The sequence below is a fragment of the Nasonia vitripennis genome, assembly GCF_009193385.2.
Source record: "Nasonia vitripennis strain AsymCx chromosome 5 unlocalized genomic scaffold, Nvit_psr_1.1 chr5_random0002, whole genome shotgun sequence".
Lineage (NCBI taxonomy): Eukaryota > Metazoa > Arthropoda > Insecta > Hymenoptera > Pteromalidae > Nasonia > Nasonia vitripennis.
The window spans coordinates 205,411-232,667 of NW_022279652.1; the positions used below are offsets into that span (position 1 = coordinate 205,411).

General features: G+C 33.9%; 3 protein-coding genes and 1 long non-coding RNA gene across 4 annotated transcripts in view; 2 read left to right on the forward strand and 2 right to left on the reverse strand.

Moving 5' to 3' along the window:
- The window catches only part of LOC116417791 (SET and MYND domain-containing protein 4-like), a 224,254-nt gene that overhangs the window by 64,514 nt on the left and 132,483 nt on the right, over positions 1-27,257 (forward strand). The window contains exon 3 of the mRNA XM_031932842.1: positions 22,959-23,054. Coding sequence (XP_031788702.1) covers positions 22,959-23,054 — 96 coding nt within the window. The remainder of the gene's footprint in view (positions 1-22,958; positions 23,055-27,257) is intronic.
- Positions 5,603-7,220, reverse strand: LOC116417793. Its single transcript, XR_004228049.2, has 3 exons — positions 6,479-7,220; positions 5,812-6,386; positions 5,603-5,714 (listed from the first exon to the last, which is right to left on the reverse strand). It is a non-coding gene; the product is annotated as an uncharacterized LOC116417793 (long non-coding RNA).
- LOC107981769 lies at positions 9,863-14,749 on the reverse strand. Its single transcript, XM_031932841.1, has 3 exons — positions 14,469-14,749; positions 14,312-14,407; positions 9,863-12,245 (listed from the first exon to the last, which is right to left on the reverse strand). The coding sequence occupies exons 1-3, from the start codon at positions 14,571-14,573 to the stop codon at positions 10,848-10,850; spliced, it is 1,599 nt and encodes a 532-aa protein (XP_031788701.1). The 5' UTR covers positions 14,574-14,749; the 3' UTR covers positions 9,863-10,847.
- On the forward strand, positions 14,889-20,389 carry LOC100678896. The gene is made up of 8 exons (XM_008211738.4): positions 14,889-15,422; positions 15,526-15,644; positions 15,740-15,998; positions 16,759-16,917; positions 18,385-19,341; positions 19,532-19,668; positions 19,741-19,954; positions 20,037-20,389. The coding sequence occupies exons 1-8, from the start codon at positions 15,176-15,178 to the stop codon at positions 20,180-20,182; spliced, it is 2,238 nt and encodes a 745-aa protein (XP_008209960.1). The 5' UTR covers positions 14,889-15,175; the 3' UTR covers positions 20,183-20,389.

A 27,257-nucleotide genomic window follows, 5' to 3' on the forward strand; every position in this document is an offset into this window, starting at 1 on the left:
TGTAATAAAACGATAATACTTATTGGAAATTTTATATTTTCATTTCACATTAATAAATACACAAAATAAGACAAACTACTTTCAAATATGCTGATCTGCAATATTCTGTGTCATAGTGTGCCAAACTGTGCCGTACTGTGTCACACTATGCCATACTGTGCCAAAGTGTGTACAAGTGTGCCAAAGTGTGCCAAAGTGCCAAAAAACAATTTCAAAATATACATTTTGCAGTATTATGCAAGGCTGAAATTGATAGTCGAAAGTCGAAACTCACACTCAACTTTAACATGTCAATGTGTAAATGTCGATGATGAATATCAGCATGAAATTGATAGTCGAAAGTCGAAATTCACACTCAACTTTAACATCTCACTGTGTAAATGTCGACGATGAATTTCAGAATCAGTTACTTTGTACTACACTAATAGGTTCTAATTACCTTAATTGCTTTATCATGCACATCACGGTTGACGTGCAAAGTGTATGAAGAATTGGAGGATCTTCCAAAATTAATACGCAGTCGAGAATTTGGTTACTGATTTTTTAGTGGGACTCTACTCTGACGCGAGTTCAGTATCAAAATAACAGATTTTGAACCACTATTTCTGTAACGAGAAGAAAGTATGTAGCATTTTAATAAATGCGATAAACGGTCGCATGCAAGAAATAGAGATATTTCGCTGTACTTACGTAATGATAATTGTCGTGTAATCACTTTTGTCTCGATGAAATTTAATATACTTATAACCTCAAACCTCACATAGTCACATGGCATGCTCATCAGTCACCATCGCGGAAATCAGCTCGCCTAACCGTCTATTGTTTACACGCGCTGAACGTCGGTCAGTCGGTTAGCGTAGGGCTACCAACCTAACTACTAACTGAAATTTAATCTCCGAACATACTAATAGAGCTTACAAAAATGTTTACCGAGAGTCGCTACAGAGGGCCCCGCTCTCCGCACTCCGCTCTGCGGGTGGCTTTTGCAATATTCCCGACTATATACATATATTTTCGAAGCATGCTTATGGGCAAACAATACTCAACGGATAGCAGCTTAACTATGTTTTAACACATAGATTCGATAACAAATGACAGTTAATTTTTTCGCACAAACCGAGTCGTTGAAATCTTGAAAAACTTGTTTCCTGTATATAATTGTTGGACTTTATAAAATTGTGTTGAAATTAACCTCACAAATCTATTTATTTACGGTAGGTGCTAATCTAATAACGTACAAGTTTGTTTATTTCGTTTCAAATTGAGAATGTAGTAAAATATATATAATATACAATGCAACACTATCTAACAGCAAGAGTACATATAAATATATGTACTCAATAATGAATATTGTTGACTCATTAAATTATAAAAAATTGACTAATATAAATTATATTATTTCAGTTTATTTATTGCAAATAATGGGTTCATACAATTTGGCAAGATTTGATCGTAACTTGGAAGCCAAGAACAACCAGATACAACCGTCAAAGAAGACAAAATAGAGATGATTCTTCAGATTCCATTATGGAAAATGAGACCTGGCGTAATCATCATCACATCAATCACCTAAAAAAATTGCAACAATAAGTAATGAATAGCTATCGTAACTGATAAGATTTCAAAAATTGCAATACTTATGAAAATTAAAAAAATATCATATTATTGCAGCACCAAATATGTATTATTTTTGATAAAATGTCAATAAAAATTGATTATATTTGTTTTATACATATAATATATTAATAAGTAAATACGTGACAATACAAAAAGTAATATCTCTTTGTAATAAATAAAAAATTTCAAATGGATTTTATCCTCACATCGAAATAAGTTGACACTAATATCACTCGGCACAAAATCAATACGGCATCGATACTGACTTGATATTCAAATCAATGCGAATTTCGATATCCGTCGGAACTATCAATCCTGATTTCAATATTGATTTCAGTCTGAAATCAGCGTTGATTCAGTACTGAATCCACGTTGAATTAACGAAGATTTCGACAACGTTAGCTTCAACCGTCAAAACGATCAACGTTGAAATAATGCTGATTTCAATTTTGAATTTCAGACTGAAAATTCTACGGACTTGCACGATTCGACGCGCGCGTAACCACGTTCGCGGAACCGGTCGCGAGTCAAGCACGGCGTGCAAGCTAAAATAGAGCGAAAGAGAGAGAGAGAGAATGAGAGACACCAAACACCGAGATATCCAGAGAGAGAGAGAGAGAGAGAGAGAGAGAGAGAGAGAGAGAGAGAGAGAGAGAGAGAGAGAGAGAGAGAGAGATACAGAGAGAGAGAGAGACAGACAGAGAGAGAGAGAGAGAGAGAGAGAGAGAGAGAGAGAGAGAGAGAGAGAGAGAGATCAGCAGAAGCAACAGCACTACAACACTTCGGCGGACCTTTTCGTACGAGCAAATTCACAAGGTCGAAATCGATTCGTCGCTTAGCTAGACAGCGTGAGCTGTCAACGGCTTGGCGTCTTATCGAGAACTATCGCAGCAAGTCGCGAAGTCGCTTACTCAACTCGAGCACGGGAGATGGCGCCACGGGCTCTACGTCGACCTCGCGGAGTTCGCTCGACGCCGTTTACACGGCGGAACTCTTCTCCTCGGGTCTCGACGGAACAGGCCCAATGGAAGCTGCATGGCGTATTCAAGAATTAACAATTTGCGCTCGTTCTTACAGCGTAACTAAACTAGCTATTCATTTACCGAATCAACAAAAAATAATTTTTTATGAAAACAACATCGATATTGATTCTCTCAATCATGAGACAACTTTAACAGCATGGTTTATGTGAAAAACCAGAACATTATAGTTTTACGAAAAATAGTAGATAAGACGTAAAAATTATTCAAATACTTTGGGAAGATTGGTCTGTGTGATTCCAAACGAACGGAAATTATTTCACTTGAAGTTAATATTACATAGAGTTAAAGGTACAACGTCATTTAATGATTTAAAAAACTTTGAAAATAAAACGTATTCAACATTTACTGAAACAGCAATAGCCATGGGATTAATTGAAAACGATGAAAAAGTTTTTCATATATTTGACGAGGCATGTACAATTATTATGTTATGTTATGTTATAAATTATGTTACCAAAGTAATTACGTTTGTTTTTTGCTTGGTTTATAATCGTAAACAAAGTACCATTAGCACAAACTGTTTGGGAATAATACAAAAAATTTTTTTTGTGAAGACTGTCGACAACGTAAAAAATCAAGCTTTACATATTCAAGAAATTTTAAAAGGCAAAAACTATAAATGTTCAAATCTTAGACTATCAGAACCTGTATTGAAGTTAAACAAAACAAATGAACCGTTGGATCTACTATAGATGATTACAAAAAAACATTCACTGAATTATATCATAATCAAATAAATTTTTGATTATGTAACTAAATCTCCAGAAAATAAAAAAAAACGATATTCATTTATGGACCTGGTGGTACAGGAAAAACAATTTTATATAATACTTTGATTTATTATTATTTGAGTCAACGAAAACAAATTTTGTCAATGGCTTGGACTGGAATCGCTTTAATTTTATTACTCGGAGAAATGACAAGTAATAAGAATTTACAATTACTATTGGATTTACAAGACATAAAAATTGCATGTTTAAAACATCCATCTGAAAAAAATAATTAGAGAATGCGAAGTTATGAATTGGGATGAAGCTTCTATGATCCTAAAAAAGCTTTGGAAATTGTTGATAATACAATACGTGATTGTTGTAAATTAGAAAACATTCCTTTTGCGGGTAAATTGGTAATTCTAGGCGGAGATTTAAGACAAAAATCCTGTTATATCGGTTTGTCACGAAAATATGGCACGGAATTTTTTGCAGATTTAGCGTTTGCAACAAGGCTTTTGCAATCGCACAAAGCAAGTATAGCTGAACAAGCATCCAATGCAGTACAGACCAACATGGTTCCACAAGCTTCTAATGCTTCTCATGTAAATAATTTAATTCAATTACAACTGTTTGAAGAACAAACTGGTCAGTTACACTGCTTACTACTCTCTTCTGAAGATCACGAACGTGCATCGACAGGTATGTTTCTGTAATAATTAGATGTTTCTCACCTGTTTTACACTTTATATCTCTAATTTTTTTTTAATATTTTAATATATATGCAGTATTTGCAGCTGAAGTGCTTCGGCAACATAAAGAAAAATATTTCATTCGACCAGTTGACGATAAATAGGAAATGCCACCGATGCTAGAATGTGAAGTCCCAAGTACGCAGGAGGGAGAAGAAGAAAGTACTCCAAGTGGATCCAAAGGAAATAAGCTCTATATCTTTGTAATACAAATTTTTACCATAAGGTGTTCGAATATTAGTTTAATATGCGAAGAGAACGAGAAGGTTCGAGAAGCTTGTCACCTTAAGTTCAAATTCGACGATTTTCGCTAGCCCGCACGGCATCAATGAGGTTGCCATGGCAACGCGCGCTCGCTTGCTCTTACTCTGTCTCTCTCCGCCTGTTTCGCGAGCGGTCTTCTGCCGCTTTCGCTGATTTGTGTTATTCAGTTTTCGTATTGCCGAAGCGCTGTGAAGACTCGCCTCATAGTGTCGACCGTTAAACAATACCGTTTGTTAACGCGTCGGTGCTCTAACACTCTTCTAATACTCTTCAATTTTCCATAGTCAATACATTTGTAATCACACTCTTTTCTTTTCAATAAACATCAATTGTTTGACGGTATACTTAGTATATACCTTTTCATCTCAAGTTTAAAGAGCGTGTTATTATTTTCACATTAATTGTTTTGATCCACAAGTATCTATCAAAGTCGTGATACTATAAATATAAGGTATTTATAACTAATAATATATTCTTGTACATTTTTAGAGTCAATACGATGCTCTTGGAATTCTGAACAAGTTCTATTACTTTTAACATTGTAGTACACTTGTTTTGATACCACTCTTAGGCAAATAACAAAACTTTTGATGGAATTAAACTACCTGGCATGAAGCTACGGTGATTGAATCACACTGCCAGGCTACTTTTTTTTACATATACTCAGTGATTAAATCACACTGACAGGCTACTTTTTTTTAACTAGTTGGATTATATTCGTTTTTTACGAATTACTCAACAAAATTTTGTTTTGTTAATCAAGCTTTAAAGCTTAATGAAGATATTGAAACTATCAAGTTAACCATAACTAATTACACGACATAATTAAATAAGATTTATATAAATGGTTAACTTGTAAATAATCTATATTCTTCGTTTGGAGTGTTGGCAATGTTCTAGTTTTAAACTTATTACACTTATTATTTAATAAGGTTCGATTATATTTATGTACTATAAATGTTGACAAAAGCATGTTAATGACTGATAATCATTAAGATAAAAGTACATACGTAGATTTTTGTTTTCAGAATTTTTGTATGGTTTGTGTACCTTCAATTTATATTTTCATAACGTTCGATTATAGTAATTTATTATACATTGTATTACAATAAATACTGATAAAAAGATGTGATTAAAAAAGACAATAAATTTTTTTATTCACAATACAACATTTTTTATTTCATACAAAATTGTATACATTAGTATTAAAAAAAGACACCTTTTACCGTCAAAAAATTAAAAATTAGATTTCATTTTTATGTTTATCTAGTAAATATTTTCTTCAAATTTCGTTTCAGTGGTGTGTGGCTGTGTGCTGGTACTGGTATCTATAAAATTGTAAAGCCTCAATTATTAATTTCATTCGTTATATTTAATTTCCAAATATGCTTTGATATAAGTACATTTATAATAAAAAATACTCACTTTACAAAGTGCATTTCATTCAAAGTTCCTTGCTCTCTTTGCATTAGTTATTAACAATATCTCTATTTATTATGTGCCTTATATTTTCTCTTTTAATAACTCCATATTCTCTTGATTGATTATCTACTTCTTCTGGTTCGGGATATCCATTAATTATATCCGGTATTATGACAGGATATTGAAACTCATCATTTCTTTTTAGACATATATTATGTAAAATGCATATGGACAAAATGTAGTATTAAATCTGTTCGTCGCATAGGTATTTTATCCAAGAAATACCTCCATCGCATTTTTAACAATCCAATGGCTCTTTCTACCATCATACGACTTCTTGACAGCATTGTATTAAAACAAATTTCTTCTAAAGTTAAATGGCCATGATCTCTGTAAGGAACCATGATATGTCTTTGTAGAGTGTATGCCGCGTCAGCTAACAGATAGGTATTATTTGGGAAAAATTGATCGTTGCATTGATTCTGTACCCCAGAGTATCTGTATACTCTCATATCATGTACAGATCCAGGCATACCTGCATAGCAATTTATGAATTCTAACTTGTCATTGCAAATAACCTATAATAAAATGATAAATGTTAAAAATAACTGTTTACATTTTCCAAAGAAGGAATCATCCAAATTGTTTGGCTCCATTTAATTGTACGTACTTGTAATTGAATGGAATGTCTGCCTTTCCTATTTATATAAGCATTCGCATCTCTTCTAAGAGCAGCTATATAAATATCGGTTCTATCTAAGGCACCAATAACACCTGGAAATCCAAATCTTTGTTCAATTCTATCAGCAGTCTCCTGTGCTTCAGCAGGAGATGGCCAGCTTATATAGTAATTTCTATAATTACACAGTGCTCTTACTACCCTGTATGTAGCACACCAAGCTGTAGATTTGGCAACACCAAATTTACTGGTTATTGACCTACAAAGTTAAGAACGTGTTAAATTAATTTACTCAATATTGTAAAATATTTTAAATCTGTGTATATTTGTATCTATAGGAATCAGGTGTTGATTCCTATAGATACAAATATACACAGAACTAGATAGAAATATACACATCCAAGAACCCAAAGAGCTATGAATAATTGTCTTTCTGCGCTAATACGCACATTACCAAATCCAATAGCATCAGCTTCCAATTGGTCCCTCAATACAAACAATAAATAATTGAAAGTATCACGACGCAATCACCATACAGGTAATGATTATATAGTTAACAATTTGTTAAATATCCCATGCTTAACATTAACATAATGCAATAATGTGTACATTAAAATAGGTTTAATTTACCTAAAATTTTCTCGAAATTCTTCATCATTAAAGTTATGTACAACATTAACTACAAAATTTTCAACTCGTGGAATACGATGATCATTGGTTTCATAATCATCGAAAATGTCATCAAACATTTCATCTACATCACTTTGTTCATCCCTACTGAAAAACATCACGTGATAATCATGTGATGATCACATGATAATCACGTGAAGTTATCGATAAAATTATCACGTGATTATCACGTGATATACTTAATTTTTTTTATATAAAAAATTACAAAATTAAATATCTGCGTTTAAATCAGTGCACATAAATATATTATTTGAAATGTATACATACTGCAAAATTATTATATAAAAAACAATTTATATTTGTTTCTAAAATGAATATAAAATAATTATTAATGTGACGTCGGCTAATTCGCAGTCAAACTTTTTCGATTCTAAAAAGACAAATAATACTTTAAATTCAAATCAGAACGCAGAACGTAGAAAACCATACACTGCATTTGGACCCATTACCATGACTAGTGTCGATAACTTACCGACAGCTGCTAATCCGTTTGACCGTAGAAAGTTGTTACCACGCGGTACCGACTATCGTATGGTAACCGACTACCGTGTGGTAAATGAGAAATTATCCAAAGAGGATAAATAAATCGAATAATCAACAAGTCATGCTTTATTATTGCACTTATTTGCCAATTGGATGGAATCGTATTAAATAGTCGTAAGGCTATTTATTTTGTAGGAGTAAGCAAACGAAAAAATAGCGTAATAATTCTAAGTTTTAATACTCGAAAATGAAACTCAAGGATGAAAAACGTTAAAGTATACTGTGAAATTTATTCAAACGAAAATTATAAAGTGACTGCTCAGTTCGAGCTCTTATAGTTGAGGACTACCTCACTGTCTGATTCAGTGCGACCGGCAGTGAGTAGGTGGTGGTGGGTGTAGGCGGAGCTGGTTCGGTATTCGTGTTGCCATGGATACTGCAATGGCTGCTTGTGACGTTCTAGTTGGTCGTCGTTATTCTAGTGGCGGGACTATGAGTCGGATGAACTCATCGTCCGTTTCATCATGCTTGGTTCTTGATTTCTGCCGAAGTATACATATATGAAGTATAAACGTTATTGAATCGTGATATAAAATATACAAATAGTTTTTTGAGCCGCCGCCGCCGCTTGATGACATTTTAAGGCTTGGGCGTGAGAGCGAGTTCGTTGCTATACGCAGATAGCATATTACAAAGAGATGACGTGCGCTTCGGGACATCGTATTACAAAGGAGTATACGGTCACTGCCGGACTTATCGGTTTCAGAATACAAAAGCGGTGTTACCGGCGTTGACTATCATCACCTTCTACTCTGTACGCCTCTTTCTTATACGCATGAAGAATAATATAGCTTTGTTTTTTAATATAAAATAATTATTATAAATTTCGTTGCGGTTTCGATGTTAAAATGTAGGTGAGAGCTTTTACATGATTTTAGTATTTTACATTATTTTTCTAACTTTAAAATTAAGGAAGATGTGGGGTCCGAAAGGCGAGGAAGGTATCAGGAGGGCAGGAGATCTAAGGAGGTAAGTGTATCGGTATTGGGAGGAGGCTGATCATGGTTTCTATTACTAAGAGGCAGTTGTCATGGTTTCTATTAATATTGATTTCTGTAGAAAGAGTGCGTTTTTCTAATACTAAAATAAAATGTGTTTTATATGTATGAATAATATGATTGTCTAAATTTCTAAATTTACTCGTAGCAGAGAGGTTATATAAGGCACTTGTATATGTATGTAATGACTTAATCTAACGGGTATAATAGGATTAAATGTTAGTAAATTAATAATATATGTGTATATTGTAAGTGCGATGTTACGCAGCATGACTTGTTGATTATTCGATTTATTTAACCTGTTTGGATAATTTCTCATTTACCACACGGTAGTCGATTACCATACGCTAATCGGTACCGCGGGGTAACAACTCTCTACGGTCAAACGGATTAGCAGCTGTCGGTAAGTTATCGACACTAGTCATGGTAATGGGTCAAAATGCAGAGTATGGTTTTCTACGTTCTGCGTTCTGATTTGAATTTAAAGTATTATTTGTCTTTTTAGAATCGAAAAAGTTTGGCTGCAAATTGGCCGACGTCACAGTAAATAGTCTACCTATGCGCGGGTAGATGGCCTGCGCGCATGTAACACAGGAGAGAGGGAGCAACTCGCGTAAATAAGGTGACCCGGAGCCAGCAGCGAGCATTAATGATCTGGCTCTCAACTGAGTAACATGCGAATGGTAGTACTCGCTGCTTACTCCAGTCTCCACCATACCTAGTAGTTCATGAGCCCAAAGCTCTCAAAGAGTATGTGTGCAGTCCACTCCCTCTCCTATAGACTGAGATCCAGTATCGCTTATGAATAATTATCAAAGGAATAAATGAATAACATTTAATAATACATAAATAATTTAAACCCTACTGATAAAACTCACTTGAGAATCAAGTGAGATCTCAAGTGATTCTCAAGTGAGAATCATGCCAAAATCTCAAGTGATTCTCAAGTGATTCTCAAGTGATTCTCAAGTGATTCTCAAGTGACTCTCAAGTGATTCTCAAGTTGAATTGTGCATAAAAATAAATAGAAAAATATATTATATTGTTTTAATTATTATTAATACCGATACTTTGCATAGTATGCATTACAGAGAGGGAATACAGGATATAGGAATACTGCAGAAATAATAAAATTAAACAAATGTTTTTAAATTTATTTATTACAAAATATGTATAAAACGGTTTTCTTAATCGACAATAAAAAATTAATTAAAGCTTTCATTAATGTGCTCGTAAAAGCTTGCAATTCTTTAAAATGCTTGTATACTTAATAATGTAGTAGATTAGGTAGAGGGCAAATATACATGATTCCAAGTATTTGCATGAAAATACAAATAGTCTCGATCTCATTGGTTTCAACAATTGTAGATTCTGTGCTGATATGTTCTATTACTCTAAGATTATTGTAATGCTTGCTGAATCGATGTCTTGTTGTAACAACATTGCAGACAGTGAATTCTTGATTTTTTTCGTCATCTGCAATAAAACTATCAATTTGTATAAATCTTTTGTCCTTTAACTGTGCAAATGAATTATTTGATCTTTTTTTCTTTCTAATAGATGATTCGTATAAACATCCATTTTTTACCATTTTCAAAAAAAGGTTTGCAGAATGTTCAGACAGCTGTAATTTTTCTAATATATCATTTGGTACTCGGTTACCCAGACCAAAATATGTGATATCCCTTATTTTACAAGTATTTTGCACTTTTGAACCAAGAAAATCATCACAGTACATTTTTACCAAAACATCCGCATGTGGATATACATATTCTTGTACAACAGAAATAAAATGATTGATATTGATAAATCTTACGATTTGTAGTTTAACTCCTTTTGAACATTGTATTGCCTTTAACAAATTTTGGTTTGCCGATTCAAAAGAGAAGGTTGACTGACACCACAATGGTCCCCAATTCAATACGGTTTTAGAGATATGTAGTAACTGGTGGACATTAAACGTCATTGATTTTATTCCAAAATATTCTTGAGACTTAGCTACAAATTCGTGCAACATTTGATCGGCTCGATCCAATTCTCTTATATGAATACTACTTTGTAACAGTATATTCAATTCTTTTAACAAATAGAAGCCAATGAAAAAGATGATTTCTGCTTAGGTGATCTGCTCAAAGCGGTACACTATAAAATAGAACATAATTTTCCCATTCACGTGCTTTCCAATCCTTTCTGATACTTATTGGTCGGCTTAAACGTGAAATTTGATGAGGCGCAGTAATTTTATTAATTTTTTCATCAAGTTCTTCAATGTCATCTTTACTCATTGATTGCAAGTGATATTCTGTAAACTGACTTGCAACACCTTCTAAACAACAATGAAGGTAATCAACAGTAAAACCTAATATAATATTAAATTTTGGAAAATTTATAAGAGGTGATGGGTATTTAATACCATTAATAGGATTATCAGGAGTTGCATGTAACATATCATTAACGGTTTTTTCATGATCTCGATCATTCACATAATATGTTAATAAAGGATACCGCATACTACCTTCAGCCCATTCTCCCGGATGCAGGCACCAACTGCATCCGTATTTACCATTAAACTGTTTAATGCCCTGAACAGGAGCTCTAGCTACAGAATCTACACAGCATGTGAGGACGTGCAGTTTTAAGACCTTGTTTTCATTTTTTACATTACATGAAATTCCTTCACTAGTTAATTTATTAATTACGTCCACAAACGTTGATAAGAACACGCTCATATCAGGTTTTTTCTTATTAAACCATAGTCCACATGTGATTAACTTATTAATTCGGTCTTGTTTAGGTAATTCGTTTAACATAAGGTACAATGGCCAAATCGAATATTGCGAACTTTTGAATTTTGGAGCTCCATCCGTATTAAAAACAGCACTTACGTAACTATGCTTATCTTCTGGCAGTAGTGAATTAACGAATGACCGGTACTCTTTACCATCGTATACATCTTCTATATATTCAGGCTTTGAGACTCTTGTGTTGACTACATAATCGTAATGATTTTCATAAAAATGAATCAAATCTCTTATTTGTGTAGATGGATCAATAATAACAAAATAACTTGTGTTACTCGGATTATCTAAATCTAATTCTGCTTGACATATATTACATTGTTTAACGGACGTTATTTCGCCATATTTACCTATATATGCTGAACAATTGTGGCATACGGCATGAAATTCGGCAAATTCTTTTGGATTTAACAATTTATCTACAGAATATCGCGATTCAGGCATGACTGGCGATTCAAAAATAACATTAAACAACTTGAAAAGATTAGTCATGCCTAAGAATGATAACTTATTCACAACACAAAATTTAAGTATCATTAAAAATAATTCGCCTTTTTTAACCTTAATAGGACACGTAATATATTGAAAAAAATCTACATTTTGAATCATTTCTTCCAAATTTTTAGGGATATTGCATGATTGTTGAAGGCATTCGTTCTCATCTTCTAGTAATAAGCTGCGAAGGTGATTGGTTAAATCTAGTTCATTTGATTCTGTCGAAGTGCGATTCTGAAAAAAATAATTAATTTCTTCATGTTATACAATAATTGATTTTGTATATATATATATATATATATATATATATATATATATATATATATATATATATATATACATATATATAATTATTAATCATATTTTTAAATTTAATTATTAATCACGCGATGATTACGTGAGAAATCGGTCGAAAATCTCACGTGATTTGAACGTGATAATCACGTAATTTTTCTTAGATAGGGTCTAGTTCGCATTTTGTGACCCATCTGCCTATATTGAAAAAATTACGTAATTAAACACGTGACTAGTTTCGTGATTAACTGCATGATTAATACTATGATTAGTTACGTGATTGGTTGTGTAATTAATCGCGTGATTACTCACGTGACTAACAGCGTGATCAATTTTTCAATTATATAATCACACGTAATTAACCACGTGATAATTCACGAAATTTATTGATCGATGATATCACTTAATTTATCGCGTGATTGATCACGTGATAATTCATGTGTATAATTACGTCATTTTTTTCAATAGGGCGTTTGTTTGTGCCGCAATTTTTTTTTTTCAGTAAGATATTTCACAATTTGTTTAAACAATATTTAATCAATTGCATCGGATTTAATTTGTTAATATCTGATCAAAATTCCGGATAAAAATCGATCACATGCTGGATTAATTTATTTGTATTGAACGGATGTGCCTGCGTCATTTATTACATAATCAATCACATTTTGAAACAAATATATATATATATATATATATATATATATATATATATATATATATATATATATATATATATATACATACATATATATACACACACACACACAGTTTTCAAAACATTTTAATGAAATAAAATTTTTTTTTCAATTAATAAATGAATTTGGGAAATTTTAATATATAAATATATTATTTTCAAATTGAGTAAATGTCTAATAAAATAAGTGTCTCATTGTGCGAAATAAAATTAAAACGAAATAAAATAATAAAGTATTGAATTTTATGAGTAGCCTATTTACTTATTTAGCAACTTTGTGTGTTAAGTGCAAATTCACACATTCAACAAATTCTCAGTCTCAATTAAAAAATCCTTGGCAAAAAAAGAATCTTTAATGCATATGTTCGCACTAGTATTTAAATTTTCTCTCATTAAAAAAAAAATTGTTTTATGATTTTAGGAGTTGTATAATTATGGACACCGTACAAACTCTACACAAAAATAACCCTACACACTACACGAAATAACTCTATACACATATTTGCTACACGAAAAAACTCTACACAGATATTTACTACACCTAAAACTCTACACGCATTTTTGATTATTTGACTACACCGTAAAACTCTACACAATCGTATAACCTATTGTTGCAACAATAGATAACAATAACTTATACGATTGTGTAGAGTTTTACGGTGTAGTCAAATAATCAAAAATGCGTGTAGAGTTTTACGGTGTGGTAAATATCTGTGTAGAGTTTTATCGTGTAGCAAATATGTGTGTAGAGTTATTTTGTGCAGGGTGTAGGGTTATTTTTGTGTAGAGTTTGTACGGTGTCTAATTATGCTTACTATTTTTTTTTTACCTGTGTTCTTCAGACAGAGCAATTTATCGAGACTACTTGACAATAAATTATTAATGAAGGTTTTTGAGCTTAGGGGTTACTGTTTATGCTATTATACATGGTTTTCGTTTAAGAAAAATCTCTCAATTTATAATGTGTTAATAAAATTGAAATAATTGCTACAGTCGTATTAATCCATAATAATAATGTCAAATTTAAGGTGATAGCTGTACTATTTTTTAATCATTTTTAATAGAAAAGAAAGTATATATTAATTAAATGTCTATAAACAATGAGTTAAACATTTCTTTGAGGTTACAAAGCCTAGTCAAAGGTAACACTTGGTCCAAAACTGGGTGATAAAAAATTGTGCAGTAAATATTACATTAACAATTTCTACGGTTTAACAAGAAACAAATTTATCACAATAATTCTGCTTTCCGCTTACATGAATGAAAACTAACTTATACATAAAATAAATATTTTCTTTCATACTATACTAACCGTAACTTTATTACTGTTTTCTGCACATAAAATATCTTGATTTGTGACAAGATTTTCCAACACATTTCCATCGTCTGAGCTATGATGACTTGATACCTATCAACAAAGCATTCATTGAATAACATAATATAATTATCAATGCATTTGTGCATTTTACCTCCTCAAAATTTAAGTTTTCATTAATGACAGCTTTGTATCTTTCAGCTGTTCTTTTTGTAATTGCTTCATCTCCGACATCTATATTTTTTTTGTATCTTTTCATTTCACAGATATAAGTAAAAAATCTTTTACAATATGTGTTGTTACAATAACTGCTTTCATTCGAGTAATAATAAACTTGTTTTCACTTATTACAATATTTGATATTATTTAAAAATAATTGTAAATATATTTATGTTAGGTTATTACAACAGCGTTACTTTTGTTGTGTTACTTTTATGCATATACAATCCTGATGTACATACCTATAGAAGCTATATATATTGTTCCTATTCTAATACTATAGGATGGAACAAGGAACAATGGAACAAATCGTTATAATACGGAAAATAGATTACTCATTTCTATGTTATCTGGGTTGAACACTGTGATCTGGATGCTAGCTAATGTTCTATTTTATCATATTCGCGCTGTCCGCCGCATACATTAATATAATAATGGGCTAGATAAATACATTTATTTTTGCATTTAGACGTAGTATTAAATAACGTAGCATAATATTATATTGTAAAACTGAAATTATTTCTGATAATTTTATCATATTCGCGCTTTTTTTTTATTTCTGAATTATTTTTGATTACAATAAGTACTTTAGTAAACAATAAGTAGTTTACTACTGAATAAAAGTTTGACATACTTAACAAAATGTCAAAAGTGTCTTATGCTTGCTTGCAATATTTAGATGATAAAATAAAATATTATTATGCACCGATAGAGACTATATTTTATAAGAAGAATGATCAGAGTCCTATCGTTGGAAAAGATTTGCTAGATTTTGATAAGACACACAAATACTATGTTTTATGGTCAAAAGGTAAAAATGAAGTACCTATTTCTGGTCAAAGAGATGATGAATCAGAATTTTATGCTGCCTATATTGTATGTCTAGGAGGTAAATAGTTTATATTTAATTATGAACAATAGTAAATAATCGTTACTTCATCTGGTACGTACTAATCGTTCATTTCTAACATTATTTTTTTTAACTGTTTCAGAAACGGAAGATGATGCTAGACTCAGAGCAATAAGTAAATCTAAGCGATTAATTGTTCCAAAAAAAATAACTTCCAGTGAGTCTAATGAAAGTTTATTTGAAAGTCAAGAATTGAAACCGGTAAGTTTATGTATTTTGTATTGAATAATATAAATAATATAATTTGTGTACTTCTTTCTAACATCTATTATAATATTTAACCTTTCTACTTTCAGAAAACTGGAAAAATTATTAAAAATGTAGTTCAAAAAGTAAACAGTCAACGAACAATTGAGAAGTATAAACAAATAACTCTCATGAATAACAGAAAACCATTATTTCTTGGTACTAGTACAAATGAATATCTAACAGAAAATAATGCAAGGAATGTTCAAATTGATTCTACAATACGCATACAAAATTCAAAGGAGACGAAAACAATGAACCTACCTGAAGTTAGAGTAGTTTTACAAGATATTTGTAAAACTAATAGAGGTTAGTAATATTTGTAATTTTTTTTATCTAGGTTATAACATTTTTTTTCGGGCACATTAAAAACGTAGTCTTTTCATAATATTAAGGGGGTTTTACCAGCTATATAATAAATTTCATACATATCAATAAGAAATTGTAATCATTCTCAATTTTAATTTTATTACTGGTAGAACCACCTAAATACATTTTAAACTAGTATACGTGTAAATTGGTGAAATATCAAATTGTTGTAAAAATGCTTGTAATATAATACTTACCCGAGTAAAAAGTCATATGGCTGGCCTTACGTCACATTTAGCATTATGATTGTTAGATTACAATTATAATTTGTAGAAACAATTATGCAGCGATTGTGCCTTTTTTTATCTTTTATGATATTGAGATTATTAAAGTTGTTTTTCTTGTACGTATTCGATTTGATTATTGTGTACGCTAATCTTTGTATTCTACTGCACCTAATAAATTATAAGTAGAGCCGCAATAAAAAGTATTTTATAATTGTTTGAGAAAATATTATAGAAATGGATAAATAATCTACAAAACAAATTTTGCGGTGTTATGTAATCCACCTGAATCGTGACAAAATTATACAAATTATTGTAAGCCAGAAGTGCAGCAAGCATATAAAAATGTTTGTCAGTCGGAAGTTCGAAAAACTGGCATCCTGCTCGGACCCTGGTCCAATCGTTAGGATTATTTTTAGTCGAACACTTGATTTATGTAATCCGTAACAAGCATTAAAAATTTTCTTTTATTTTAGATGAATTGAACCATAAAAAAAATGTAACTATACGTAATATGGTTAAGTGCGTGTCATTACCTATTGCTTTTTCAACTCCCAAACGCACAGTTGAGAAATGTTCACTGTCACTGAATTTCCAGTGTCATAAACCATATGAGCGATGGACTCCACAAGCAGGTTACTTAATTAATAAATTAACATGCGTGTATCTACCCTAGTGTAAATGAATATAATGTATATAAATGAACAAAAATAAATAATTTAATACTTCGCATAATTTTTTAGTGTTTTGCATCAAATTTGAGATCAATTGAATTTCTGAATGGCAATTAGAAAAACTTATATTATTACACTCATGTATATTTATATACTTTTTCATTTCCACTAGAGAATGTCTAAAAATCGCTTCGTGCAAGTAATAAAAAAAATTAAAAATCCATATTATTCTTTAAATTATTACTTTTTGAGGTTAGAAATTTAAACAAGCAGATATCGCACACGAAAACGTTTGAATATGTGTATACGTGCGTGGGTGTGTGTGTGTGTATGAGTATTTGCGCGTGAGTGCGTGCATACCCTACTAAAAAAAATCACGTAAAAACACTTGAAAATAACGTGAAAATCACGTGAGATATTTGACGAATTTCTATCGTAGTTATCACATTAATTAATTTTCTGACCCATAGTCATGTTCATTAAATAGTTCAAAAATTCGAAAATTTCGGTCAGACAATTAATTAATGTTACAAATTAACTATTATTTTAATAACAATAACTCAATTTATTTATCTATTTTCTTAATTTATAAATATTATTTTAACACTCCCTACTGAAAAAAATCAGATGAAAATCAACTGATAATCAGCTGATAATCACCTGATAATTTACAAATTTTTGATGATTATCAGCTGATTATCAGCTGGTTATCAACTGATTATCATTAACATTTTATCTCTTATAAACGCATATTTATAACTATCAGCTTTAATAAAAATATTAAGCTGAAATCACCTGATAATCAGCTGACGTTTTGGCACGATTATCAGCTGATTATCAGTTGATTTTCATCTGAATTTTTTCAGTAGGGCTTTTAATAATATTTTTAAATTTTTTATTATGAATCACACAATATTCACGCGATTATCACGTGATAATTACGTAAGAAATTGGTAGAAAATCTCACGTGATTTTGACGTGATGTTACGTGATTTTTTTTTTATTTTCACGTGGTAAACACGTGATTTTTTTCATTAGGGTATATATATATGTGCGTGTGCGTATGTGGGTATTCACGTAAATAGTCGCGTAAGTAGTTTCACGATTAGTTGCGTTGCATGAGTAGTCGCCGATTAATCTCGAGATAAATTGCTTTAATAAATAATCACGTGCGTACTAGCCCTTTTTTAAAATATTTTCTGAAGATCTTGCGTAAGTTCTTACTTAAGATTTAATATCACAGCTTGAATATGATTTTGCCTAAGATCATGCACAATATATTGCCATAAAATCTTACGTCAGATATAATATGAGGTATCACGTGATAATAAATTATTAACTTACAACAGGGTACTGAGTTTGCACGGAGCGAATATTGTTTTGATTTATATTGTCTTATACTAATGAAGTACATAAAACTATTTTCAGAGTTTACAAAATCACAACAAGTAAATATCCATCAGAATTCTCTGTCCTTAGAAAGAGATGATAATGTTTCCGTATCCATACCACAATTTTCACCGATTCTCAATGGTTCGCACTTATCACAATCACAAACACCACGAAGATTAAGAGATAAGACGCCCTTTCGTTTACAGACTCTGCTAACTTCTACAGTAAATGGTCCAGGAGATCATCATTCGCCAAGTGTTGGTGTTTCAAAGATGCGTTGCAATAGATTATCGACTTTGCAAAAGATTCCGCGTTTAGATTCTCCACTACCTTCAGACAAACGCGCTTCACAACATTCGCTTTCAAATGCTTCTCTAAATTTAGATTATATTGATCAGTCAGATCACTCTGATTTAAGAATGCCTTCACGTTCACGGAGAGGTCGTTTGCCTTCTATAGCTTCAGATTCGTCATCAAGATATAAAGATATTTCAGGACCGAAAAGTCAGTCGTCTACACCATTTGTGCCTTCTAATAGGTTGTATTCGCCAGTTATGTCGTCTCCACAAGAGCCTTCTACTCCTACTAGGTCATGTTCAGAAGCAAGATCTGTAAGACGTTCGCTCTTGAACAGTCTCTCGCGTTCTGTAGCAGAATTTCGAACAGAACAAGAAACACCACCAAGACGGACAGGTCCACGTTCTGGAGCGCAAGAAGTAGTGCCTACTCGCACACCGCCGAGACGACCAGGCCCACGTTCAGTAACCCAAAAAGTAGTGCCTACTCGCACACCGCCGAGACGACCAGGCCCACGTTCACTAACCCAAGTAGTAGTGCCTACTCGCACACCGCCGAGACGACCAGGCCCACGTTCACAAACCCAAGAAGTAGTGCCTACTCGCACACCACCGAGACGACCAGGTTCTGCTTCACCAGGAAGAGAAGATATTCAAGATAACGAAGACGAAAATGAAAATTTGGAAGTTTATGCAGGTAATAAGGGTAGAGATTTTTTTAACTAGCTTTAACAAGCTATATTTTCTCAATGTTCACCTTTTGAGGTTAGGATTGAAAAAATACGCAAAGATCGCGCGCGAAAACAGCCAATTAGAGAACGTCTTTTTTAGAGAAGGATTGCTGATTCTACACATCATATTATTTTGTATATAACATTTATTTTCAGGAGGAGAATCTGATTCTGCCGTTCCAATGCTTGAACAGTACAAACCCAAGTTATTAAAAAAATACAATAAAGCAGGGTACGACTTGGACTCTAATATTCCTGAACAACACAAAAGATACGACATTGTTAGGAATAAGGTATGTATGAAAACGCAATACGACGAATTTTCAAGTATTTTATCTTTTCATTAAATCTTTTTTATTTTCAAGATATACCTAGGTGAAGGCAGGACAATTGGACAGAAATCATGGAGGATCATTAAATCCAAACGAAAGAATGCATTTTTAAGAGACTTAGGAACTATTTTATGGACAAAAAAAGTTATAGCTTTAAAAAGTTTAGATTTAAGTAAATTGAAAAAAAATACCTTTGGAACAAAGCCCATTCAGCTTTATTCACCCAGAAAACTAAATTTATATCTAAGTAAGAGCTATATATAAACATACTACATGTATTACACATTTATCATTTTATACTTACAAAAATAAATATTAATTTTACGTAGGTTTGTACAGCGATTTCCTTGACACTTCTAATAGGTATAAACAATTACCGCAGGAAACCAAAGACATTCTTATAAAGGATGCGACTGAAAGCTTAAGTTTTCACTCAAGAGATGAGAGAAAACACCAAGATGAACCAAATGATTGAACCAAATAATTAAGCTTAAAAACTTGAATGTTTAGATTACATATTTCGTAACATTAAGCTTATAAATTTAGAACTGAATGATAAATTGTTATGTTAGTATTACATCTTGTGTAAAAATTAGTTTTGAAAACTAAAAAAAAAACAGTTATGTTCAAATTACATTATATGAAAAACCCGCTTTAATGAAAATAAATATTTTTCTACTTACCTTGATTTTTCCTAATGCAGTTCCTTTAATTTTATATTTATATTCCCGTTATTCTACCTAACTACGTGTTACGTCCGAATGAGCGCAACTCACCAATATACTTACGTGTGCCGAGTTCCTATCGTAATATTATTTTATTTGTATTGTAATAAAGGAAATCCCTTTTGGCTACCGCAGACGCGGTCACTGCCTTCCGGGAAAGGGAGCCGGATAACGAAATCACTTAGACGGGGTTAAGTTTTAAAGCAACTACTATAATGTATTTCACTCGTATTAGAAAAGAGAGAAAAGTACCTTTTACAATGTGTGTGTATGTTTGTGTGTGTGTTTGTCTGAAGATGCACGCCAGCAGGAGGTTGCAGCTGTGGATCCTTGGCGCCTGGTTCCTGCGTCGGTGGTTCAGTACGGTCAGGCTGTTGATGGGCCGTCGGCTCTCAGCTTCTCTCCTTTATGGTAAACAAGTGTAGACTGATGGGCGCCTCGATGCGTCGGCTTCCTTTTGGAGACGAGAGGGTGATGCGCTTTGACGAACGCCAACACGTGTATCTCCGTTCACTATATAGACTGTCGATTTGGGCTAAGTCCCTTTAACTTGCGCACTGTTAACTCGTATTTATAATTGTTGTTGGTCTAGCGACTGGCAGAGTAACGACTTGCTTAGTTACTGTTGGACTCTCTACTGACTCTCCCTCTGGTTTTCCCACTGGGCTTGTACCCTTTGCTCCCGGGCTTTATATACTAGATTTTCGTATTTTTCTTCATTCTATTTTTGGAGATGCTAACATAAGATTTTCTTGTGATACTTGCTCTAATGGAAATGTGACAGGTCAATTCATAAAATCTTAGTTTTATTACTTCTAATTTTGGGGAATCGAGCTTGTAACTAGCTCTCCCGCTGCTTTCCGTTGCCTGCGCGCTCTTTGAGAGTGCGCGCGTGAGACTTTCCCGATTGTTTTAAATTAGAAAGGTCGTAACTCGCTGTTTTCTTCTTGCCGCCTGTTCTCGTCAATCTAAAATCGTCTGCCTGGATTTCTTTGTATCGCGATATATTTCATTTTTATGTGTGACATCGTTGCAGAGTGTCGCGATATTTATGAGGTTCCTCTATTAGCTTGTTTGTTTCGTATTCTGGTCTATGTCTAATTTACTCTGCCATTTTTACGGTAGTCGGCTTAGATGCGTATTGGCTGCTGGCTCTTTAGTTTTATTTTGGTAAGGCATGACCTCTTTTCTCAGCGTGTGGTTGCTGCGATGGCGACGCGTCATGAGTGTATGTGTCTGTTTTAGTGTGTACGCGTGCCATTATTTTATTTTTTATTCTGTTTTTGTGCGCGTAGTGGAATTTAGGATTCCCTTACGCCTGTAACTTTTCTATGTTTCATTACATCGCGTTTATGTGCGTAATGGAATTGTGAATTCCATTACATACGGTCTTCAGATGAAGAGTTAACACGCGTTCTTGTATCATTTACTCTTAAATTTTCACTTTTCTAAATTAGAAATTTATTTGTATAAACAACGCATGTGAAATGAGCAACTAATTTGAGAATGTTCTCGAAAAACAGTTAGAAATTCTGAAAATTTACTTTGAAGATAAAATTTATTCTTATATTATATACAGATCGCGCACGGAAAGGAACAGCTAATCACGGAATAAAAATTAGGCATCCATTTTTGAAACGCAGAATTCACGATAATGAGGATTCGTAAAATATACTCACAATTCAACTTGAGAATCACTTGAGAGTCACTTGAGAATCACTTGAGAATCACTTGAGAATCACTTGAGAATCACTTGAGATCTCACTTGATTCTCAAGTGAGTTTTATCAGTAGGGAACCCTTTATTAGTATATCCACTCCCATCCCCTATCCGTTGTGTCACCGATGCAGGATGGTAGTACCCTGTTCTTAGGTGGCGCATCTGGTCATAGACTTACGGTGAGATGGTAGTACCTCACACATCAGTCTAATAGCTGCGTGGTTTACCTAAGTGTGCGGGACGTGCGTAGTGGATAGACCCTACTCATTTCCTCCAACACACGAGCAGCTCTCCACTGGTGGGTCTCCCACCTCAAAGGATAGGGAAGGCTTTTGTCCACTCAATAGATATTACCGGATGGATCAAAGTTTATTGTCGTTCTTCGGATTTGCTTGTCTACTGATTTACTAACCCCGGGTCACTAATTCCTCGCGTTCGCGTACTAATCCTTCGCGGACCGTTTCAAACTTAAAGACTAACAAGTAGCAACATGGAGAAGCAGGTCTAAATTAAAAAAGTCAATATTTACTGCCAATAAGCGCTTCACGAAGTATCAATCTACGTGTTTTAGACAGATTTTCCAGTACAAAAGTGTTTTTTGACGCTAAAACCAAATAAAGTCTGGGATAGCTAAAAATAAAATTTCTGAATTTTGCCTTTTAAATGTGTTTTATTCGTCATATGGCACATGTATGCATTGTTTTATATTTTTTACATTATACCAGAATGAATCTATGGTTTAATTCTTATTTTAAACGAAATTTTGCATAATATATAATAAGATACTTATAAATGTATATGTTTTAGGTTCTGGAATGAGCATTCTTAGTCATTTAGCTTTACGCATTGTTACACAATTGGGCTTAAAAAACTGCTTATCCCTCTATTATTATAATTTTGAAGGTATGTCTTAGAATATTTTATTTTTCATCAAATTTAAAAATTGAGTTATTTTAAAAGGAATTTTGAAACTATTCTTATTCTAAAAGACAATTATAGTACATTACACAACTAGGGGCGAAAATTGGCTTCATCAAGCGAGGGAGATGATTGAGCACGAGTGGGAGTCAAGGGCGCCGCAGGCGCCCAAAACGGATACCAGTGCTCGATCATCATCCGAGTCTGAAAAATCCAATTCACCCCTTGTTGTGTACCCTGCTTTTTATAATCAGGGCATCAATAGTGCTCTTTATAAAACCTGCCTGAAAAAGCAAAACTTTGAAAAATTTCAAAATTCTAAATATTTAAAAAATTTTGACCTTTCACCTTTCACCTTAAGATATATGTATATATGTGGCTACACGCGCTGGGCAGCAGCGTCGCCAGCGCAAGTAGACGCTGCGGCCAAGACCCGACTTCGACTGGCGAGGTTACTGCCGAAGTCGACGCCATAACGCCATCCGCCGGACGCCATGCTGTGGCGAGCGGGGAGCGCGTCCCCGATCACCATTCTGGATTCGGCCGCCTAGTAAAGCACACGCTCCATCATTCTGTGATATTAACATTAAGGAATAAAGTCTTCATAGTTAGTTGTATTAAACAGAGTAGCTCTTTCTTGTCGCCTTCGAACGGCAAGTAGATATTATTGTTTTCTATTATCATTATTTTTTTTTAAACGTTTGACTATTTAGTTTTAAAGATATGAATTTTTAAATAAAAAACAACTTTTTTATCATCTTGCGGAAAAAAGTAGGCAACTTTTAGATTATTTTGTAAGATACATAAATCATTACATAGAAAAACTAAAAAATATTTGAATAAAAATCTAGAAATGGTTGTAATATATGACCATAAAATCAAAAAAAGTTAATTTTTTATTTTAATTGACTCAATACTTACAATTAATATTGCTTGTATTTGGAGTTTGTAACTGGTGCTTATTACATTATGATTTCATCACCCCTAGTTCCTCTCATCATCCCGTTAATTACTAAAAAGAATTTAGTAAAGCTCAGACTAATTGAAAAGATCAATATAAAACGATTTCAATCGAAAAACGTTAATATTTCATACTTACATTGACGCGCTAGTGGATGATCGTAACGCTGGCGTATGCTTTCCAGAGCAATCGACAGAACATCTAGATTACGAAATAAACCATTGGTAAACATACAAGAGACCGTGGTTATTCTACAATGTAGTAGGAGAAAACGCAACTTCCTACATAAATTATTATCTATCGATTGCTGCTGAAGATCTAAAGCCCACACTGCACGACACATCGTACGAATATACGGATCTAGAACTTTCGCAATATTCAATGCTTTACGCAAAACTTTTACTAAATGTGTCACACTTGCTCGAATCATTCTGTAAAAAAAAGATGTTTTGAAGGGTTACCGACACTTCGCCTAAGGACATTTCACCTACAGACATTTCACCTAAGGACATTTCGCCACATGCGACATTTCGCCACAAATGATAAATTTACCGGGGTCTAGACCAACGCTCTAGAGCAACGAGTTCTCATATGTACAGGCGACATAAAAACTAAAGAAAAGAAAGTTCAATGCAAGGATTTTTTGGTACGATAAGTAGAAGGGCATTCCTTTGATAATTTTTTTTGAAAAATTAATACGCTGACATGTTGAATACAGACAAAAGTTTTCCTGTATGCAAATTGCAGAGTGAGAATTATGACATAAAAAAAACAATAAAAAAGAGAGCGCAACGCTTGACTGTATTTTAAAATGTTTTCAAGGCCACTTCATACAGTGTGCAAAAATACATCTACAGTTAAAAAATCGTCGCTCTAGGTCAAAAACTAAATTTTTGGTAGCAAAAGACAAGAGCGGCATAGTTGTTTGCGGTAGTGGTGGTGGTGATGGTGGGACAGCATCCCTACCTTCACATTGCGCGAATGCCAAATGGTTGCTGACAGTAAGTGTCTATAGAGAAAACTTTGGTTGGTGGCAGTATGTGTTTTTTTTCGTTCCTTTCTCGTAGAAAAAGGTATTAGGGAAAATCTTAGAAAGACCATAACATGACCTTGTTTACGGGGTCGTCGAAACATCCCCATCCCCAAGACAGCCGTGTGTCGGATTCACACCGACTAAACCCACCCCCTTGAAAAACACCCAGCCGTAAAACGGAACGCCCTCTTTGCTTTTATCGATCCTTAAGGTATCGTAAAGGTTCCTAGCTCTATTTTGTATGCCTCTGGACCCCGTGGTACCACCGTCAAGCAATGCTTCGCAGGGAAGGCAAAAGGCTTTTGCCCGCTTCTGGTTGATCTACTCACCTTTTCGTCTTCTTTATCTTTTCTGACTTTCTTGAGAATTTCTGCTGCATAGTTGCTGACTGCGTACCATTTATCCTCTGAAGTCAGCATGGCCGTCATAATCGACTCAGGAGTTACTTCTGATCTAAAAATAACCCTTAAGTTCTTCTCGCTCTTGATGATATCGTAAGCACTCGCAAAAGACGTGCTCAACATCCTCTGTTGCATCCAAACTTATTGGGCAGTTCGGAAAGTCGTCTTCGGAAAGTTGAAACCGATGCAGGTACGCCCGGAAACATCCGTGTCCGGTCAAAAACTGCTTGAGGTTAACTTAACCATGTCTTCTTTCAATTCAGTCTTCTATCGCCCCTTGCTACTAGCGTCCCATCTTGTTTGCCATTCAGCCATCGTCTTCTTTCTAGCGGCATCCAGATCTCCTTCTGGCTTTTGTCATTCAATCGTCTTCTAGCTTCAAATACGTCCTTTCTTGCATTCGACATACATGCGACATTTCGCCACAAGACATTTCACCACAGTGACATTTCGCCACATGCGACACTTCGCCACAAATGATAAATTTACGCTTGTGAGTCTTTTTATTGATGTTTTTTTTTTTATTTAATTCTGCCGAGCTCGGTTGAGATCCAGAACCACGACGTGAACGTGTCTGCAATGGTTCCATTTTTTTTTATTTTTATCACTTTTTATGTGTGATTGTTCATTTTATAATAGTAGTTTTTTTAATTTGTTTCTGGAAGTGAAAATAAGAAAATTATAAAATAACTAAAATTAAACGGGGTGGTACCGCTGTGGCTCTGTTGCCGCGTTGGTTCTAGTACCGCGTTGGTTGTCCCTCATGGGTTATGCGCGAAGCGCCCTTCCACACCCAAAACCCACCGGTCAACTCGGGCTGACCTTGGTTTTTATTGAACTCTCAAGGTATATAAAAATAACCTAAAACCCCAACAGCACCGACTCGGTGTAGTACCGAAGTATCACTGAAGCTGCGTTGGTTCTAAGTACCGTGTTGGTCGACCGGGGTCTAGAGCAACGCATCATAGTTGGCACCCTTCCACCAAAACCCCAACAGCAGCACTGACATACACTAAATGGCCTAAAAAACATAAATCTGAAATTTGTGGCGAAATGTCACTGTGGCGAAATGTCGCTGTGGCGAAGTGTCGCATGTGGCGAAATGTCACTGTGGCTAAATGTCGCTGTGGCGAAATGTCGCTGTGGTGAAATGTCACTGTGGCGAAATGTCGCATGTGGTGAAATGTCTTTAGGTGAAATGTCGCGTGGTGAAATGTCCTTAGGTGAAATGTCCTTAGGTGAAATGTCCGGATACGCTGTTTGTGCATTGCAAATCACTAGACTAACGTCCAGGGTTCAACGCTTCGTTCTGTGCCATATTCACCAATGTGTTCTGCTAATCCACCTTTTCCTTCTATAAATTCATCCATTCTGACGCAGATAATGCGCTCCAGGATTTTGCCTAGGGTATCAGCATGCAGAGCGGTCTGTATGATGAGGACTCCTGAAGTGGTTTCTTTCCTTTTGGCAGAAGCTGAAGTCGCTGTTTCTTTCAGTTTGTGGGAAATATTCCCTCTTCTAGACATGTATTGTACTGTTACGTCTCCGCGTGAAAGGGGTAAGCATGTCTATAACTGGCCAGTCAGCGAAATGTAATTATTGTAAAAATGACACGAAGTTAATTGAAACAGTTTATTGATACGGACGGAGAATGGTTGTGCGATGGCAAGAGTTTCTGAGCGGAAAGGCCAAGGTCGAAGACCGGTAAACCAAAAGTCGACAGACATCCACACGGAATCTACATCTGCAGCAAACCAAGACCTCAGCGGTTCTCCTCTTGCACGGCTTCCCAC

What these genes read in the sequence shown, in the direction of transcription:
- LOC107981769 (XM_031932841.1), bottom strand. Translation starts at nt 14,573, where the DNA reads ATGAAAAGATACAAAAAAAATATAGATGTCGGAGATGAAGCAATTACA. An exon ending in AAAACTTAAATTTTGAGGAG is followed by an intron (nt 14,408 to 14,468) that starts GTAAAATGCACA and finishes CTTTGTTGATAG; the next exon opens with GTATCAAGTCATCATAGCTC. An exon ending in AAAACAGTAATAAAGTTACG is followed by an intron (nt 12,246 to 14,311) that starts GTTAGTATAGTA and finishes TATTTTTTTCAG; the next exon opens with AATCGCACTTCGACAGAATC.
- LOC100678896 (XM_008211738.4), top strand. Translation starts at nt 15,176, where the DNA reads ATGTCAAAAGTGTCTTATGCTTGCTTGCAATATTTAGATGATAAAATA. An exon ending in AAAGTCAAGAATTGAAACCG is followed by an intron (nt 15,645 to 15,739) that starts GTAAGTTTATGT and finishes TTCTACTTTCAG; the next exon opens with AAAACTGGAAAAATTATTAA. An exon ending in GCGATGGACTCCACAAGCAG is followed by an intron (nt 16,918 to 18,384) that starts GTTACTTAATTA and finishes AACTATTTTCAG; the next exon opens with AGTTTACAAAATCACAACAA.